The 20,951-nt window shown below is 38.1% G+C and overlaps 1 protein-coding gene across 6 annotated transcripts in view; it reads right to left on the bottom strand.

Annotated features, from left to right (window-relative positions):
• sev (receptor protein-tyrosine kinase sevenless) overlaps positions 1-20,951 on the bottom strand; it is a 54,944-nt gene that overhangs the window by 15,660 nt on the left and 18,333 nt on the right. For 5 of the 6 annotated variants that reach the window (XM_069501652.1, XM_069501650.1, XM_069501651.1 and 2 more), the window contains exons 2-6: positions 20,770-20,829; positions 2,030-2,089; positions 1,834-1,924; positions 1,099-1,319; positions 339-587 (exon numbers count right to left, since the gene is read on the bottom strand). In XM_069501652.1, coding sequence (XP_069357753.1) covers positions 339-587; positions 1,099-1,319; positions 1,834-1,924; positions 2,030-2,089; positions 20,770-20,829 — 681 coding nt within the window. The remainder of the gene's footprint in view (positions 1-338; positions 588-1,098; positions 1,320-1,833; positions 1,925-2,029; positions 2,090-20,769; positions 20,830-20,951) is intronic. The other variant, XM_069501653.1, reaches the window with a different exon arrangement.

Genomic DNA, 20,951 nt, shown 5'->3' with positions numbered 1-20,951 from the left:
CTATATATTTAACACGTAAATAAAATAAGGTAGAGCTACAATCGGCCATCTATTAACAATGCTCCTAAGATAGTTCCACCAACCCACCAAGGTTTAAATATTATGCATGCCTAAACCGCGTACGCTAAACACAGGGTTAAGTAGTATGATAAGTATAATGTTGTGCGTTTGCGCGTAACAAACAAACCGGCACGCTGTATTTTATGAACTTCTGCGTTTGTCAATTCGTGTAGGCGTTGCGTTTTTATGCACCAAGAAACCACTACCTATGGCTACTTGGACAGACGCAATATTTGTCTGACCAAGCCCAAGAAGAATTATGTGATCATACAGCTTACCTCCAAGGCATTATTTGTGTTAGGTTGTGTGTCAGCTAGCCTCAGCACATATGAAATAAGAGGTCCGTTCGGAAAGGGTCCGGGTTCCCACGAGATGGCGACACGGCTGGGGTCAGGCGCCGCGGCTCGCAGCGCGGTGGGCGCGGAGCTGGGCTGCCCACTTTCCAGAGTGGATATGACTACTGAAGGTGTCGAGTACACCGGCTCACCGCCACTGCTGTGCCCAGAGAGGAATATTGCCACTCGGAACTGAAAATTTCTGAGCAGTCTTTATTAAGTCCTCCAAGCAGTTCTTCATAATGTAGGCTTAGTATTTGTATCTAAGCAATCGAACTTCGTTCGGTGATATCCCTGAATTCCCGCGGAAATTCAGGGATAAATCTATCTAGATAAACTTGGAAAGTAAAACATTATCTAAACAGGTATAAATTACCGGCCTGCTAAAATTGTTCGGATTTACAGGTCTGGAATAAGGCACGTTTTCTATCTACTTACTTATTTTATCTTAAGTAAGAGCCACGTAGGGCCTGCCGTGAAAACGAATTTCGGTTCTGGAAATGCTTGTTGATGACGTGTTCAGCATTTTATTGATCTTCCGGCATCCCTGTTTGTTTCCTGCTACGTTTTACCTTCAAGCCAAAAATGAATAGGCATTTTCTAGGCAAGCGCACTCCAACCTAGACCTCATGATTGCTTTTTATAGTATGCCTATATAATCTTACTTACTATTTATTAAAAATTACGATCGGTAGAGACTTACTCTATATTTCGTATACGGTCTCAAATTTTCTACGTGAATGATCGACTTATCGGAATGGCTGGAGTTGGAATAGTACTGCCAGCTGCCGGGCAGCTCTTCGTAGCGCCATTGCACGAGGTAGCTGAGATTGCCGAGATTCGGCGCGTCCCACACAAGGGACAGAGACGTGGCTGTCAGGCTGTCTGCCACTAACGCTGGCGCGGGCGGTGTACCCAGTAGATCTGAATAGAATAGAGTACAATAAAATTATAAACCTTTTATTTGAATAAACTTTTAGAACTGCTTTTGAATTCTCAGATAGATACATAATGGTCGAAGTTCCACAGACTCGTATCAAAGCGATTCGCTTCCTTGTTTCTATAAATACAATACTGGCACCTTTAAAAGAAGAGTTTACTTTACTTTACAGTCATGCGGAAGCCTATATACCTATACCTACCAAGTTAAAAAAATTGCTACAGTCCACTGATTCAAAATCCCCTACTTACCGGCGAAGTCACAAGAACTCTAGAAGCATAGACAGATAACGCCCGATGCGACGGTTGCTACAGAACTACACTGTGTAGTTCTGTAGCAACCGTCTACACAGCAGAACCACACTGAACGTTACTTTGTTGTACTTCCGAACTGCATTGTTATAGAAGGGACTGTATGAAGAGTTACACGACTGACAGCGAAGGCAGCAGCGTAGCTTTTATGTGCGTTAAGCTAAAAACTAAGGCTTTAAAAATTTACCTCGAACTTTTTGCAAATACATATTAAGCGCCTCATTACATCCCATAACGCAGTACAATTCTCTTGAGATGACAGTTTCTGATGTTACATTCTGCAATGAAAAAAAATATTCATCACAGTAATCGAACTAGGTAGGTACCTAGTAGGTATGGATAGTAAATAATTAAATAATTTAAATTTATAAATCAATACTTACGCAAACAGTTTGACAAGAATTTTCTAGTCCTTGTAACCAAAGATTACATCCAAGTCTGCACTGCAACAAACAAAAACAGATAGATAAGAGTTCATTTCCTAAAAAATTAGCACCTACATTCTAAAATTATCTACCATCTATAAAGCGATATGACAAGATAAATTATGAAGCCCATATGTATTTACATTTTTAAGTACATCTTTACATGATCCATTTTTATTAGCTTCTATTAGTGGGGGGCTTTTACACCTACTTATAATTTAATTAACATAACATCAATTGAATGGCAACATAATTCAGTTGTTTTATGGATGTTTAGCTCGAACCTACTTAATTACGCCTATGAGTATGAACATTATCGAACATAAATTATATTTTTAGGGTTCCGTACCTCAAAAGGAAAAACGGAACCCTTATAGGATCACTTTGTTGTCTGTCTGTCTGTCGGTCTGTCAAGAAACCTACAGGGTACTTCCCGTTGACCTAGAATCATGAAATTTGGCAGGTAGGTTGGGTTGATCTTATAGCTGGCTTTAGGGGAAAAATCAGAAATCTGTGAATTTGTGGTTAAATCACACAAAAAAAATTAAATTGTGGTCATGAACTAATAATTAGTATTTTCAATTTTCGAAGTACGATATCAATTGGGGTATCACATGAAAGGGCTTCACCTGTGCATTCTAAAACAGATTTTTATTTATTTTTATCCATCATAGTTTTTGAATTATCGTGCAAAATGTCGAAAAAATACGACTGTAGTACGGAAACCTCGTTGCGCGAGCCTGACTCGCACTTGGCCGGTTTTTATTTTTAATGCATAAAACTTTTTAATAAATAGGTAGGTGTATCAGCTAAACTTTAACCCGTTAGAGGCCAATCTCAGAATAATTGTTCTACCCTCTAGGTAGGTATCCATTGTTTAAGGTATCAATAGGTATTCGTTCAAAATGAGGGCAATGTGTGTTGTGCATGTTTACAGGCCCTGAACGGTTCGCGAGAGTGTTTCGCGTATGATCTACATCTCGTACACATCTCGTGCACATGTTCATTTTCGACTTCTTTTAGTTTAAACATTCTCAGACCAAACACCACCTGCACTAAACTCAAGTGCTTGCTTGTGATTTAAATATTGTCAAACCTTTTTAGAGTTCCTTACCTCAAAATGAAAAAAGGAACCCTTATATGATCACTTCGTTGTCTGTCTGTCTGTCTGTCATGTCTTGTCTTGTCAATTCGGGGAATCAAAACCTGTAGAGTACTTCCTGAATCCTGTTGATCTAGAATCATAAAATTTGGCAGGTAGCAAAGAAAAGCTTATAGTACAAGTAAAGGAATTACATAACAAAAAAATTAAATATTTGATTTTAATTGTTCCCGACCAAATAATAAAGTTTACTAAATCACATCACGAGTCCGTCACTTACTTGCAAATTTTGACTATACCTACCTACTGTTTTGAGATTTTTTCTACCTTTCGTGTGCGAGTCCCACTCGCATTGACCGATTTTTTACTCAAACCTTGTGTTTTTTAAATAGCCTATGACTCAGAACACATAATAGTACGCGACAAGCCGGGATGGCAATCAGGGTGGGGACGTCCCGCACATTCGCACAGTCCGCGCGCTACCCCGATGCGAGATAGCACGGGTGACGTACGGGTGTGCGGGGCGTCTGCCCACCTCATACCCCGATTGCTATCTCGACCGTATTGACCGTCTACTTGTATGTCATCATCATCATCATCAACCAATAGACGTCCACTGCCGGACATAGGTCTCTTGTAGGGACTTCCACACGCCACGGTCTTGCGCCGCCTGGATCCAGCGGCTCCCTGCGACTCGTCTGAAGTCGTCCGTCCAGTGGGGGGTCTTCCAAAGCTATCTTCCGGTGTGAGGTCACCATTCCAGCACCTTGGGACCCCAACGTCTATCGGTTGTATGAACTATGTGCCCTGCCCATTGCCACTTCAGCTTCGCAACCCGTTGAGCTATGTCGGTTACTCTAGTTCTCCTACGGATCTCCTCATTTCTGATTTGATCACGTAGAGAAACTCCAAGCATAGCTCTCTCCATCGCCCGCTGAGTGACTCTGAGCTTTCTTAGTTCTTACTTGTATGTGGTATACTTTTATTGCATGTACTTAGGTATTATTGCAACCAATCAATATCCTTGTAACTAGTAGGTCTAAAATTGTTGCGTCTCACGTATTTCTGATAAACGACTTTATTTTTTGATCCCCAAACAAATTATGAACTTGAAATTAACGAATCTTTTAACGGAAATCTAACCTGCACTACAGTGTTTGCTTTTGTAACGGATTTTCACGGTCGAGTTGCGACCTTTACGCATGGTGACTTGTGACTTGTAAAGTTGTAAGACGCAGGTGCTTCTTCATTTCTTTCCCGCGCCTTTATTATTTTTATTACTTTTGAAGTGGGCAGGTACGTACGTAGGTATTCTTACTATGAATTTAGAAGGCAATCTTCATTATTGTTATCATCGTCAACGGATAGACGTTCCTGGACTTCCACACAGTCGATGGAGAGAGGTACTGATGCTTGGAGTTTATCTACGTGATCAAATTAGAAATGAGGTGATCCGAAGGAGTAGTAACCAAAGTAACCGATAGCTCAACTCAACGGGTTGCAACGCAGAAATGGTGATGGGCAGGGCACATAAAAATTGATAGAAGTTGGGTTCTCAAGATCCTAAATGGCGACCTCGTAGCGGCGCAGCGTTGACTAGGTGGACAGACGACATCAAATGAGTCGCAAGAAACCGCTGGATCCAGGCGGCGCAATACCGTGGCGTGTGGACTATGGAAGTCCTAGAACTAAGTTAAACCAGAGATAATTTTATATTTGTAATAAATTAGTTATCTTTGGTTCTTTAGTCAAATGATTTATTCAAAATAGGTACCTAATAAATTAGGTACTCTTTTTGATGGTCAGATGTTGGATTTGTAAGATATATATTACGCAAACTTAAAACTAAAGCTACGAGGGTTCCAAACGCGCCCAGGTCTGAGAAGAGCCCACAACAAACTCAGCTGGGTATTCCTTTTATTATCACCACTTTACAAAATTATTGAAACTTATTACAACTATCACAAAGCCGTTAAGCAACTCATTCCCAAGCTTGCTTATCATTTAAATAATCCCTACATTGTAATAGGATTTTCAATTAGTTTAGTACGTTTTATGAAAACTTTGAACTTGTTGAGAGACATCTCCAATATGTCTTCTGGAAGCTTATTATAAAAACGTATGGAATTACGAGCAAATAAATTGCTAACTTTACTGAGCCTAGAGGCGGGCATTACAAGTTTATTTTTATCTCTAGTATTTACATTATGACGGTCACTTTTTTTTAATTTATTTAGGTATATTTTTATGTACTACGTACAATAAATTTTCAAAAATATATTGACTATGCACTGTCATAATTTTAACTTCCCTAAACGTAGTTAAACTACAATATTTTGCACGTACAACTTATTGTGCGGGTGCGAGTGATTCCATTAATGTTTTGGTGAACGTCAAGAAAGTGGTGTTAGCCAACAATGACAGGTAGGTACTAGGTATAAGTAAGTATTACCTACTTCATCATCCAACTACTCCTCGGTTCACGAGTGTGCCTCATCTCATTTAAGTCATATTACCATAGATAACAGAAACAATATCTACTCAATGGGTATTAGTATACTTATAGCGCGTATACTCATATAATACGCTCTCGAATCTACTCAATATGATGTGCAATTCAGAGCCGGCACAATAGCCGGTACGCGGAACAATTAGCGCGAGGATGAGTGTGCCTGGAGTCTGGACGCGATCTGTGCACTTTGTTTCGGGTATGTAATTACGGGTCGTGGCCTCAACAAACGCACTCCCATTGCGAAGTGGGCCACTGGAATCAGCGCCATTACGTGTACGGAAACATGGTTCAAACAGTTCACCAATTTAACACGTTAGTAATCTACATTAGTCATAATATATCACAACGTAATATTATCTCTAAATAGTAGGTACACATTAGTCACCCTAATTATTCTGTCGGTCACTCTAAGGAAAGCGGTCGAAAAATGCTACATAGTAATTCGGTGCGCACTCCATACAAATGAGGTTTAAATCATATTTGAATATTAACCAATGAAACTCAGTGGCGGATTTACACATTTTCCATTACAATTATGACGTTGAATTTTTGCCCCCTATACCCCTACATTATCAGTTCCTATAAGTTTACTTTTGCGATTCGGCAATTTACGTACCTAGTTGAAATTGGAAAAACGGTTATCAATTACGGCCCGAAGCTTCTTTCAGAATAAAGTGCGATCTTAAAAGTTATGGCGTTTGTTCCTACTACTTATAATATGTAGAAACTAGATTGGTTGCAAGCATGAAAATAATAATAATATCAGTAAATACCTACCTAGGTAATTTTAAACTTACTCGGGCTTAAAGATTTTCATAAGAATTTTAAAGTAATATGATGTGTAGCGCTGCTTTGACGGCTTTAAGGTGACGCAGGACGCTCAACAGAAATTGGCAGCGCACGTGGGTAACATGTTTGCTTTTCACTTGACATTGTATGAGAAAGTTGAGAGGCACGATGATTTTCACCGAAATCAAGCGCGCGAAAAGGGTTTAGGAAAAGTATTTTTGAGAGAAAACTGCTGAATGTATGTTTGCGTAAGTGAAGTTATTTCAACTAATGAATAAATAAACTACGTCTAATGATAAATTGTTTTAGAATTTTCATATCCGTAATCTTATTTATTTACGCCCAAAGTTTTCATTAATTTAGTGTTAAAATCGGAATCTTTTGAGCCTCGTAGCTTTTAAATCAATATTTTTTTCAATGTTTTATATATCAATAAACTTAGATAATGACGAGATAAATCGATATAATTCTTAGTTTTGTGCGTACAATATCGAATATTGTTGTAATTTCCCTCCTACGTTTGTATGAAAAAGCACCGAACTGAGTCCCCTTAATATGACTTTTCCGTCCCTTCTTTGCCTCCTACATCACTCCGCCCATCCATTTATTAGCCCTTCATAAAATTACTACCCTAACTTCTATCAGTATATCAATTGAAGGTCTTACTCTTAACTATATTCGGTTCTTCAGAGTCACATTGTTTTGATCTGTTAAAAACTTAATATGTAAAAAAAATCGTAAATCAATTTAAAAAATTGAGTCGCGTGTTCTATTTAAAAAAGCATCGTTGGATAGTGCACTTAAGCTAATAAAGCTAAGTAAATTAGTGCCTAATTAGCCAGCATCCTGTCTCGTGCCCTAATAATAACAAAACAATAGTTGCTCCCTTTGGAGTCATTAAAATTGTCGCTCCACTTAATTGCTGGAGCGATTTCGGAAACGCTCTCGGAAGTCCAATTGGGAGCGCACGGCGCAGGCGCGCCGGATGCAGGGCAAGTGAAAGTACTCACTCATAGTTTATTTATTAATTATTGTGATATTAAAACTTAAAAATTAACTTGATTGGTACTTAATTCTTTTTATTCTTTTTTGAAAGTTACAGTAGGTACGTCACAAATAAAATTTACTTTAGATTGTATTGGAATGCACACTCTCCATCGATACCTACCGATTAAAAATAGGCAAACCAGCAAACTAAATAAATCCACTTTGTTTTTCTTGTTTCTTTAACCTATGTTTGTAACGTTCTTCTCATTCTAAGATAAGACCCGCACTTAATAGTGAGCCAACAATGGGTTGTGGTGATGATGATGAGTAGGTAATGATATTTTTGCGGCATTATTTTTGTAATAAATTCAACGAAAATTGGTACCTAATTATCAGAAGTTCGAGATAATATGTTAGTTCGCTTCTTAACCCCGGTAAATCCAAGATTTTATGTTCTTTTGATAGCCACTCGTGTACCTATTTGCTACAATCATTATTATTTAATTGATAGATAATATAATATAACTGGCGCCACTGGATAAGTGGATGTTGCTGTTTTTCGAATTAGATTCGTTACTGACCTCAGATAAACTTTAAGATACTGTAAGTTGTAACCCATATAAATATTTCATTGCACGATCCAATCATCTGCCACTACATTAGGAAACGCGTGTAAGTCATAATCTTTCGCCATAAAGTTTATTGCTGAGTATCACGTAGGTACATGTACATACTTAGAAGATAGATATGTAGGTACCTATCTACCTTGATCACAGGATCTTATAACTTATAATGTAGTACGTTCGTACACGAACGAACATTATAAGTTATAAGTACCTACCTACCTATAACGCAATGTTAGTTAATTGTACCTAATTAAATTTGGAATCCACGGACTCTCTTGCCAAAGGAGCTCTGGTAGGCTGTTTAGGCATGGCTCTCTTAAGGTGACGCAGGACGCTCAACAGAAATTGGCAGCGCACGTGGGTAACATGTTTGCTTTTCACTTGACATTGTATGAGAAAGTTGAGAGGCACGATGATTTTCACCGAAATCAAGCGCGCGAAAAGGGTTTAGGAAAAGTATTTTTGAGAGAAAACTGCTGAATGTATGTTTGCGTAAGTGAAGTTATTTCAACTAATGAATAAATAAACTACGTCTAATGATAAATTGTTTTAGAATTTTCATATCCGTAATCTTATTTATTTACGCCCAAAGTTGTCATTAATTTAGTGTTAAAATCGGAATCTTTTGAGCCTCGTAGCTTTTAAATCAATATTTTTTTCAATGTTTTATATATCAATAAACTTAGATAATGACGAGATAAATCGATATAATTCTTAGTTTTGTGCGTACAATATCGAATATTGTTGTAATTTCCCTCCTACGTTTGTATGAAAAAGCACCGAACTGAGTCCCCTTAACGATACGATTAAAAGAGCTCTTGCCACCATAGATATTCCTGCGCTCATTGAGCCGGCAGGGATTAGTCGGCATGATGGCAAGAGACCTGATGGATTGACGCTGATTCCCTGGGAACGGGGACGGGCGCTAATTTGGGACGCAACTTGCTTTGACACATTGGCTCCGTGTCATATCAGGGAGACAGCATCAAGACCGGGAGCCGCAGCAGAAACAGCTGAAAACGGTAAGCGGCGCAAGTATGCCTCTCTTATAGAGAGTTACATTTTTGTTCCGTTTGCCGTGGAGACCCTGGGGACATGGAGTCTTAGTGCTAAAAAAATTAACGAGACATTTCACCGCGAATAATAGCCTCATCTGGTGACAGAAGGGCTGGCTCATTTTTTGCGCAACGGATCAGCCAGGCTGTCTAGCGCGGAAATGCAGCCAGTATTCTTGGCACCATTCCACGCGGGCATGATTTATATTGTAATTAGATAAGGCTAGCTTTAAGTTTTATTGTAATATTTTCATTAATTAAAAAAAAATAAAAAAAATTGTACCTACATAGTACATATATATTATGAAATCAAACTCGAAATATTTCTCCTCAGATCATCAAAAATTCACAAAAAATATTACAAGATAATATGTCGAAAAGATGTACGTACCTACCTACTACCTATCTACTCTTAATCAACATACCACTACGACTGAACAATTCATATCATCTTTATCTACCTATTTGTTTTATTATTTTCGGAGTCTTCACAGTGAGACCTTTCATTTGAACTACCGACATTAAGCTACTTTTAGATCGTGAATTCGTGATACCGACCATTATGGTTTTTCCATGACGTCATGTAGCCCATTGACTTACCTACGAAACGCTACGACCTTGCTACGACGATGCTATCGACACCTTACTTAATAAAATCTAATTAGTAATTTGAGGATAATGACGATAACGGAACCGATGGATCGTTGAACAGGCATAGACAGCTAAAAACAACCTCTTCCAGAGTCCCTAGAGTCGGATAAAAACTGCTAAGCACAATCCACCCAGAGTCTGGAAAAAATCTCGCTCTGATCCGAGTTGTGTTTACTTATACAAGTCGTCTAAAATATTTAAACAGATCCAAAATACGTGTGCAGGTCACGCGCGGGCCCACGCCAAATGGTTGACTCCGGCAATTGGATAATGTTGGGGCAAATTGGGACCCACCGGTGGCTTCCCGTTGCCCCGCTCTTCGCGCTCTCGAGAGCTCTCTGTTCTAGTATACTCGCTGGCCTCTATCAGCCGACCACGTTTGTGCGATTGCTCTTTGCTTTACCAATGGTAATATCAAAACGAATTAATATATTTGGGTAGGTGTAAATTATTTGAATAGGTTTGTAATATTCAAGTCCATATTAGTCATTGTGTTGAATAGGTACATCGAATGGCTGCAAATTGTGCACATAATAAGTATGTGGTTTGCAACTCGTATGATGTTAAACGGATATAATCTTTTGTGTCATTATTGTTGGGCTCGGAGTTTAACACAATGATTATGCTCAGTATCAAGTGGAGAATTATTCTATTTTTATTCGTGCAATCGCCTCTGAGAGTCCAATAAATGGACAATAAATCAAAACACTCCATGGTTGAGTGCACTCGCGACAATTTCGCTCGGCGGATGAACATGGTTTAGGGTCCTCGTTCGGTAAAATCCATATTCATACTATCCATACTAATATTATAAATGCGAAAGTGTGTCTGTCTGTCTGTCTGCTAGCTTTTCACGGCTCAACCGGTCAACCGACTTTGACGGAATTTGGTATAGAGATAGCTTACATTCTGGGGAAGGACATAGGCTACTTTTTATCCCGGAAAATTGAAGAGTTCCCACAGGATTTTTAAAAAGCTGAATCCACGCGTACGAAGTCGCGGGCATCATCTAGTCCCTAATAAAGGATATTGTAGAGATTTATGACGAACGTAAAACGTTGAAAACTTGTCTAGGTAAGTAGTACTAGGTCTTTATAAGTTCACAAACAGTCGTGGTGTGGTCAACGTAATCTGGCTTTAAATCGCCTTCTGTAGCATCACATTAAAGAATTTGTCTATGACTTTAAATGTAGAGGATTTCTGTAAAAACTGATCCTGGAGGTTGGGATAACATAAACCTATATTTATGGGTTGCATTTTTAGAAATCTTACCGGATGTCTATTTTGCTACCATGCGCAGCCCGATCCATCCAGTAGTATGAGTCGGCGTTGATAGAGCAGTCAGTCAGTCAGCCACCTCTTCTTTTTATATATATTTAGATGAGGTATTTTATCGGCGAGGACTGGCTCTTAAAGGAATCAGAATGGGCAAAGAGACGTTGAACGAACGCAATGCGATTGTGATGCGCGCGCTTGCGGCGGGGAACGCTCAACCTAATGAGGAAATAAGAATTAGCGGGCGACGAAGCTGAATGCAGTTCTCTATACATACATATAAGTAGATACGACGTAGTAAACTTTTAAATGTTAACGTTTTGTGCTAAGAATTAATATATTATAGCACTAGTGACCTAAACCCACACTTAGGTAAGAAACGCTTATCCGTGGCCTATGGTACGTACCTACTTACCTAGTCCATTTTACACCATGAAAATTTTACATTATGATATGTGACTTACAGTCAATTACTGCATGGGGCGTGAGGTTTGTGCATTGCACGAACACCATGCAATGAGCTCAGTCGTGAAATAATTGACTTAATCGCTAAGTCACGAGTAGCTAGTTATTTCAGAGCTCGCGCGTTACTTAAACCCGGGATGCTTATCCGTGACTTACCTAAGTGTCCATTTTTACAAGATAGGTATAAAACCTGGACTACTTAAGCCACGGATAGACACTTTTGATTAGGTTATTTTATGCAGTGTTAAAAATATATTAAGTAATGCATGGAGTAAACCTCACGCCTTGTAATATCGGACTACTTAAGTCACTCGTATCCTAAATTACAATAAAAGTTCTCCTTTATACAATTAATAGAATTAACCATCTTAAAATAGCCACCAGGAAATACCACATGGACTAAGAGTCAGCGCGTGCCAGACCTTAGTTATTTTATAAAAGCTGAAAGTTTATCTGCGTATATACCTATTGTCCACGACACAGGGAGAAACGATCAACGACTATGAAGTTTGGATCATGGTGGCTTTGGGAGATAACAGGTACTTAATACTATAAAAAGATAATACTACTTCTCTACATAGTATAAAATAAAGTCGCTTCCCGCGAAATTGAAATAATGTGAATTAGGTCGGAAAATAATCCTCTCATTTGAGAGTTTCCGAGGCAATGACACCTCAATGACACCACATTAGTATCTACGTTGCACCCCTGCGAAGCCGAGGCGGGTCGCTAGTATATCTATAAACTTTTAAACTTTAAGGGCGTCTGGCAGGGCGTTGCCACGATACTCTGTCTGGCTATGCATGACTACTATTCCGAGGAAAATATATAAAAATTAGACTATACTTTCACGTAAGATTTTTTAAACCTTTATTACCTGATATCTCCCAAAGCCACCATGATCCAAACTTCATAGTCGCTGATCGTTCCTCCCTGTGTCGGGGACAATACGCAGAGAAACTTTTATAAAATAATGAAGGACTGGCACGCGCTGGCTCTCTCTCTAATATACTTGTCTTTGTTTCCATTTAAAGCTCGACATAAGAAGTAGGTGTGGAGACTAATAAACAGACTGAGTCTAGGAATTAAGCCGTCTGGAATTCTAATAACGTTTACTACCCGGTAAGTAATTCATAGTTTTATTTAGTTTGTTAAGCTTTTGAAATATATGAAGTTTCATTACAATAAGTCCCACCTTCGTTGTACAGCTATTCTTCTCCTTTTACAACCTCTCCCACAGTGTCACTGTTAGAAATCTCTTATAGAGATAAGTGCTTCCCTGCCCATTTCTTATTTTTTTTCTTTCATACAAATAGATTAATCTACTATCCAATATCAATGATAATATGCGATCGGTGTGGTGACATGATGTCATAAAGCGTTTTAAATCTTTAAAGCGATAAAACGAAAACAAATAAAGCTAATTAGTGACGATTGCCCAACGAAAGGACCGAGACATCGTCATATTATCGCGTGTTTCAATTAGCTGACCAATTGCTGGCATCGCACGATAAAGCTCACTAATTCAGCGCGGTCGGAGAAAGTTCTCGTGTGAAAACTTTGAAAACTGATTCAGTTCAGCTTATTGGGAAACTTTTGAAAACTATCTAATCAGTAGTTATTGATTAAAGTAAGCTAACAGTTAGGTACTAATTAATCAATTGGTATTGGTGGTTTTATTTTGTGATGTATCCACAAATTAGTTCATCGGTTTTTTTCTTGACTTGTGCAATGCTATAAGAGCCATACATATCTGCCAAATTTCATGATTCTAGGTCAACGGGAAGTACCCTTATAAGTTTTGATTCCTTTTCCTTGGCAGACACGAAAGACAACGAAGCGATCCTATAAGGATGCCTATACCTAAAGGTTTTTTCTCTTGAGGTACAGAAGGAACCCTGTAAACAAATGGCGGCCTCACTGACGCCTTGGACTACGTATCAGATCACATGCGTAGTCCGAAGGATACACAGTTAACAGTTTATCTTTTGAACCCAATCCGTCGCTAAACAGTAAATATAGAAACATGTATAGCATACCTATGGTGTAAAAGAGTGTAACGATTTACATAAATTCTGAATATTCAAATACCTATGTAAGGTACCGTGAACCGTCACAGGTGAGGCAATGGCCGAACTCGTTTCAGTTCCGCTAGGTGAAAACATTGTTTTGACGGTTTTGCTCTACTGGCGTTAAGAATAAATTATTCTAATTCGATCGGAACTCTAACAAGAATTCAAACGTTTTAGTCAATACAATTTACGTAAATATAGGTACATCTTTTTTAATGAGAATAGATTCATAATAACTGCATATTGCATATTGCTGATATATTAATATATTAATTATATTATGTGCTGTAGGTAGATATTAATAACGAAATATTAATATCTAGCTACTGCACAAATTTTTTGTATTTTGTCTCTATAAGAGCAGTTACGCTTACATCCGATCCGAGTCCGTGAAATTTAAAAAACTCAGACCGAACTCGGATATTGGTTACGCACTAATCCGATCTCTTATCCAAATCTAAGCTAATCAGTGGACATCTTTGACATATCTACATAATACATCCTATTTGAATCCGAGGCACATCCGAGATATTCTCACGGATGACGGAGAGAACTTGGATGACGGAAGTCGGCGCTAGTGCGTAAGCTACAATACAAATAGTTCTATGACTACTTCGGAACTTATTTTCACGGATTCGGATCTGACGCAGTGCATAATCGCCCTACTACTTAATACGTAAAATAGATAAATTGTCAAGGAACGTACCCAGGTACGAGAAGAAGCAACTCATTTTTGAATGCTGAAAATGTCTTCATAGTTCATCGTAATTTTTTTGCGACAGTTTCAGCAATAAAGGAGATTGCCCATTTTCTTAGGAGCTTTGGGCCCCCCCCCTAATATAATTGTTATGTCACCATGATTTTAATTTAGTTTTGTAGACAAATAATTACCTCTTCATATTCTGCAAACGATGTCCATTTATTCACCCTGGTTATAAAGAAATCTTATTTTTTATGCTGCTAATATTGAGGTTATATTTAATTAATAATTCCTCAAAATAAATGGATGTTTATAATTCTTAATGTAATTGTGGATATTTGCAATAATAGAGTGAAAGAAATGTCGTAATAAAACATATAATCGTAAAAAATAACACATTTTGTTAAATTTAATTTAAGTTTAGACACGACGCCACAAAAGAGGGCCCGTTCACGGGCGATCTCCTTTAGTAATCCGTCCACGGTCTAAGTAGGTAGGTAAGGTACCTATCTACAATATATGCATTATATAAATGTAAATATGTCTATCTGTCCATCCATGATCTGGACAGATCTTGAGGCGGGCACACGGAAAGCTTGCATCCTGGAGACCAATATAGGATATTTTATCCCAGAAAAGCTAAGAGTACCTATCCACGAAATTTTTAACAACCTAAATCTACGCAGACGAAGTCGTGGGCAAAAGTTATTAAAAACCTAGAGTCCACTTCCGATATTCGGCGTTGTCATGCTCATCGCACCGTAGCAGAATTCCTCTACTCTTCACGCATCAGTAGAGTGTACACTGTACACTCAGCTATATCATGAATTTTGTTATCATAATGAAACTGTATACTACTTAATTTCTCATGTGATATTATTAAGTTTGAGCAAGTATTCAGAATTAATCGTCCAGAAAGATTATCTATTTTTGTAAGGCTATTATCGCAGCTAACCTGCGGTTCATATGTATTTATTAATATTTAAAAGTACCTATCATACTTTTTTGTTTACGAATTGCTTGGGATAGCTCGCCTTTAAAATAAGGACTAAATTAGTTTGTGACATGACGATTGACACGAAAAATTAAAATGGCGCGTGAGAATTCATTTTGTACGCATTTAGTACCTGATATAGATATGATAGATTTTCTTGACGAAAAGTTAACCAATTCTGTACATAAACTCTTTATTCAGAATAGAGCGTTGTATGAAACGATGGAATAAAATGTACTCTAAAATAGATCCGAGGGGAGCTGGCTGGCAACTAGCAGCTTCCTTCCTGCGTCCATCCGGCGTCGAGTCTCACGCGAGTCGCGACCCCCGCCCCGGCCATGGTGGATGACCACCGCGCCGGATAGCCATGTCTCCATAACCAAAGTCAATAACCGATCAATGCTGCTCAATCGGTTGTACGAAATCTCTAATCTAAACTAAATCACAAATTCTTTAAGAATTGCCATTCTTTCCACACGGCTCTTTGCAGAAAAGAAGCACTACATTTTAGTTCTAAGTAGGTATCTATTTAGATTGCGCTCCTCCTAATTTGAGAGCGGAGGCCAAATTAGCATAATATGTAATTTTTAAACAATTTGCTTGTTTAATTTTTTAGTAAAGCACTATACATGCCTCGACTGGGAGTGCCTTTCTGGCCTCGTGTTATAGACGTCTTCGCCAAGGCTCGGCCGTTTAACTCACACTCGACCAGAAAACGCTTAGGTACTTCCCGGTCTCGTGCAGTAATATACTATTCCCTCGGTGAAAATCATCGTGTCTCTCACCTTTCTCATACAATGCTAGGTGAAAAGCAAACAAGTAAACCCACGTGCGCCGGCAACTTCAGTCGACCGTACCTACTGAGCTGCGTGCCCTTTTTGGGAACTGTATATAAATCGACAAGTGGGCTAGTTGTTAACGATTATAACAGGAAGGTGTGATGTAAACACAATCCCGGAGTATCCGTAACTTAACAGGTACTTATAAGGAGGGAATGCATTTTGTCCATCACACCTTTAGTGCAGTGATGATAGATAGTGTCCGCACGAGCGGAGTGTCTGGTGATTATTTTATTCAGCTAAATGAAATCTCTGGTAAGAGATCTCTAGTAATCTCTCATAAGAGGGACCCACGCTAAGAACTCACAGAGCGGTTTTCACCTGCGCCCATCGCGGTTGCGAGACTGCAACACTTGAACGAATACGAAATACATGGTAAGTAAATAGCAATTTTCACGACGCTATTTGTTCCCGCTGAATCCGCGGTTATTTGCGGGTCCTGCTGCACCGGCGCTTGTAAAATCGTGCGGGCTGCTGTCACCCGCGAGCTTTGCGGATATCGCCCGCAAGCTCTGCGATCGGTCGGCGTGCGAAATGAAGTTATTCAGAACTGAGTTCTGAATGACTACGTCTTAATGACATTCGAAATTATATTTAGTTATAGAATTTTTCTTTGTGCTCATTCACTCTCTACTCACTAATAATAAGGAAAACAAATAGTCCATAACGATCCCTTTCCGAAATCAGTGGATACACCCAAAACCTTTTGGGCCTCCTTTTTTGAATTCTTTTGTAAAATAAATAAAACGCAACAGCTCGTTTCTGGTGTGTTCATGGCGGTCTTGTAACTAACTCAACAGATTTGCATCCGTAATAACCGCCGGTCTTGCGATCATGATGATGGCAACCGCGGCGGCTGCGGTTCCCGCACTTTCCCGCCTCATACTCCGATTGCCATCTCGACCTGTGCGTACTATAAATACTTACTACAAGTTAGGCCACTACTCAAAAAAAGAGACACTAAACAATTTAAAGGTCACATGCTATAAAATGTAACATGTTATTGTAACCAAAAATATATGGAAACAAGTCAATTGCCTTCATTGGCTATTAGAAGGGTGCGCGCCGCCACTTCTCCTCACTTGAGAGTTTTTGCGTTGCGCGGGCGCATAAATTGGGACCGACCGATAATTTTGACATTAACCAGTAGTAACTGTCAAAGTTTGGGGGAACAAGCCGTTTTGTGTCAATTAGCTTGTCCTAAAAATGACGGATAACGTTATTACTCGCTTGAAAAGTTAAAATTAAACATACTGTACAGTTTAGAAAATGGTCCAACGAACTTAACATTTGTGTATTTTTTTTAATTATAGGTTCACATACCTAAACTGTTTTAATTTCTAGTAGGTAGATAATATCACTGTTTACGAAATTAACCGATTTCCCTTAGTAGATTTTTCATTTAAAGGAGGCCGAGGTTTTCAATTTGTGCGTTTTTTATGGAAAACCTTGGAGGAAAAATTGAATAGACTTCATACTAACTATGTATGTATAATGTATGTATGTACCTACTACGTAACTATGTATGTACATACTTATCAGCGAAATCTTAGTGAACCTGTTATTATATAAAAAATACAAATACTGTAGATCATACCTAAGTAAAAGTTAAAACTAGGAAGTAACTTTAGCGCGCTCTCCAGCGCTTTCCATACAAACGTAGTTTGGTTCGAATTTTAATATTAAACAACCAAACTCAATCAATTTTGTAGACACGTTCTACAGACTAATATTGTCTATAGTTTGTCAGATTTCCGTAGGTATAAAAATATCTAGTTTTAAAGTAACAGGAGCTTAAAGATTTGTATGTAAATCGTTGAGCCCGTGTAATTTTGAAAATAGGATGAAAACCACAGACACGGATATTAGTTCCTACAACGTAAGTACATTACAATGAATCTACATTTCATTGAGTTTGATTGGTTTAGTATTCAAACGAGAGTCTAACTCTGTGTGTTTGGAACGCACTAAAACTAAACTAACGCAGAATAAACTTGTCTTAACGGCAAAACAATGATAGTTCAATGTTAAAGATGCAAGAAACTAGGAATCAACTTACCTTTGTTCTACAGTTCTGTGTAAAATACATGATAGTTACACTTTACAGTAGCGACTATAATAGCGATCGTGAATAGTGGTACCAAACTGGTAGCGACACAGTGCCGGTTACGCTCTAATTCAGTCTGTTTAAATTAAACCTGTTACAACAAGCCAACAGTCCGCCCTCACATGGAGTACTGCTCCCACCTTTGGGCTGGAGCACCCCAGTACCAATTCCTTCCATTTGATCGGATCCAAAGGTGGGCTGTTCGACTTGTGGACGATCCCAAACTTACCGGCTCGTTGGAAAGCCTGGAGCACCGCAGAGACGTTAGCTCTCTATGCGTGTTCTATCGCCTGTATAATGGGGAGTGCTCTGAAGAGCTTTTTGACCTCATTCCACCCTCTTTTTTCTACAACCGCACCGCGCGCCACCGTAAGGAATTCCACCCTCACCATCTGGGTGTCTGGTGCACTTCGACCGTCCGTTGCGCCAGATCCTTCTTTCCACGCACGTGCAAACTGTGGAACCAACTCCCATCGGCGGTGTTCCCACTAGATTATAACATGGGGTTATTCAAGGGGCGGACCAACAAATTCCTAAAAGGCCGGCAACGCATCGGCGGCTCCTCTGTTGCTGCAAATGTTCATGGGCGGCGGTAATCACTTAACATCAGGTGACCCGCCTGCTCGTTTGCTCGCTATATCTATTAAAAAAAAAAAAAAAAACTTAGGTTTAGGTTGAAATGAGATATCTAAATCTGTTCACAAAATAATAAGCATATTTTCTGTGAATAAACAATTTCTGAAAGAACCTACCGACTCGTGCATCTTCTAATCAAATCAAATCAAATGGATTATTTGACAGTCAGTTGTTGTATTTGTAAGATGATATAGTGGTGAGATAACTTTTACGCGAAATTAAAAACTAAAGCTACGAGGGTTCAAAACGCGCCCAGGTCTGAGAAATCCAAAATATTTATTTAAAAGCTGAATTAGGTGATTTGTCTACTGCCCAATGAAATGAATTCATTTATTTCGTGGGACAGTCTGTGATAATAATTATGTCGAGACTACCACCGCTACACCGGTTCGGAATGCAGTTTTTGCTGAAAAGAGCTGGCAAGAAACCCAGCCGTTGTTCTTTTTTTAAAAGACAAAATGTTACAAATTTTAAATACACAATAAGCAATGAAACTATTACTCTAAGTACCATGTGGGATGCTGATTCCAAGGCCGACTGTTTTCATGAAACTTTGTCATTAAGAAATTCGTCAATTTGTATAATATAGCACACAGCAAATCTGAATCGTCAAACCACAGAATAATATAATAGTACTAGTAAAACTGACTCTTTCGTGCGATAACTTTTTTTTGTTTGGTATAAATATCTTTTAAAACAAATCAAAATACTTAAATTTTACAATATTATAATTACAACAAGATGTCTGCAACAAGTTATTAGTCATTTTTGTACAATTGCTAAGACTTCAGAAAACTTAGTTATTTTGGAATAAATACAAGATTATAAATCGGTACCTATTCTTAATCTTAATGAGCAATTTTATCGAATGTTTTTGACCAGTATTCATTAAAGGCCTTCCATCGCGCAAAAGGGGTTAGAGGTTGACATGATGCGACTAAGTTATCTGTTGGTAATTATAAACGAAGATACGAGTAGGTAATTATTTTCGTATGGTAACCGAGATTTCAACACGGTCACCCCTGAGAGCCTCTTTTATATTCACAATACATTACATAGGTATAGATAAATACATATAGTGTTGATATATCTAACATACAAATAGAAGCATCAGCATGTAATGTATCTACCAACTTATAAGTATACCTAAGTGGAATTTAATAACAAAGCTAAAAACGCTTGCTATTTAAGTCAAACTATACTTTGGTAATTTGTAACACAAGCAGCAAATTACTTACCTACTAAGTATATAACATTATTGTAAGTAGTTATCTCTTAGATTACCGAGTCTAATTATTATTGAGAGTTATCCATAATAATCATAACATATTTTCAAGAATAAGTATATATAGAGCTATGTACTTAGGAGTTATTATAAATGTTTTAAATAGGCACATATCAACTACGTATAACGTACATAATTAAGCACCCCTTAACAATGCTAACTCCTAATTTCCGTTAAACATAAAAATAAACTATTCCGATATGGCTGTAGAGAGCTATACGTATTAAGCAATACGATAAAAATAAACAAAACAGTAAAAAAAACTATAATAATAAAAATCAACTTATCGGCTTCGGATAGAATTTTACGATTTGTTTGCGTAGTATCAAGTACAATAATAATATTCTTAGTAACTACCTACATATTTACGCATAAATAAAATTGATAGGAGTATTGGTAATTAAATCTTAGTAAACAGTTGATTTCAAAGAAATAAATATTTATACATTTATATGCGACTTTAGTTCTACTATAAATGTTGCACTTTGATTGATCATATAATCTCCACTCTGCATAACTAATACTTATATGAGTGTTTTATGATCTTGTATTTTTGTACACATAGAATTTATTAATTCATAATATTAGTATAGATTTACTTACTTGCTGGACACTGCAGTCAGATCCACAACTGACATCAAAATGACCATCACCCGTTCGGTTCTGAAAAAAAAATCTCGGACGTATTTCAAAGGTGTCTTGCACAAAAAATATAACAGGTAGGTAGGTAGTACCGTTTTTTTGATAATAATCAACTCGAATATCCCCCGGACATCAACCTGATA

This window comes from Maniola hyperantus, chromosome 11 (assembly GCF_902806685.2).
Source record: "Maniola hyperantus chromosome 11, iAphHyp1.2, whole genome shotgun sequence".
Classification (NCBI taxonomy): domain Eukaryota; kingdom Metazoa; phylum Arthropoda; class Insecta; order Lepidoptera; family Nymphalidae; genus Maniola; species Maniola hyperantus.
Note: the sequence above shows the minus strand (reverse complement) of the source record. Positions and strands in the feature narration are given on the sequence as shown.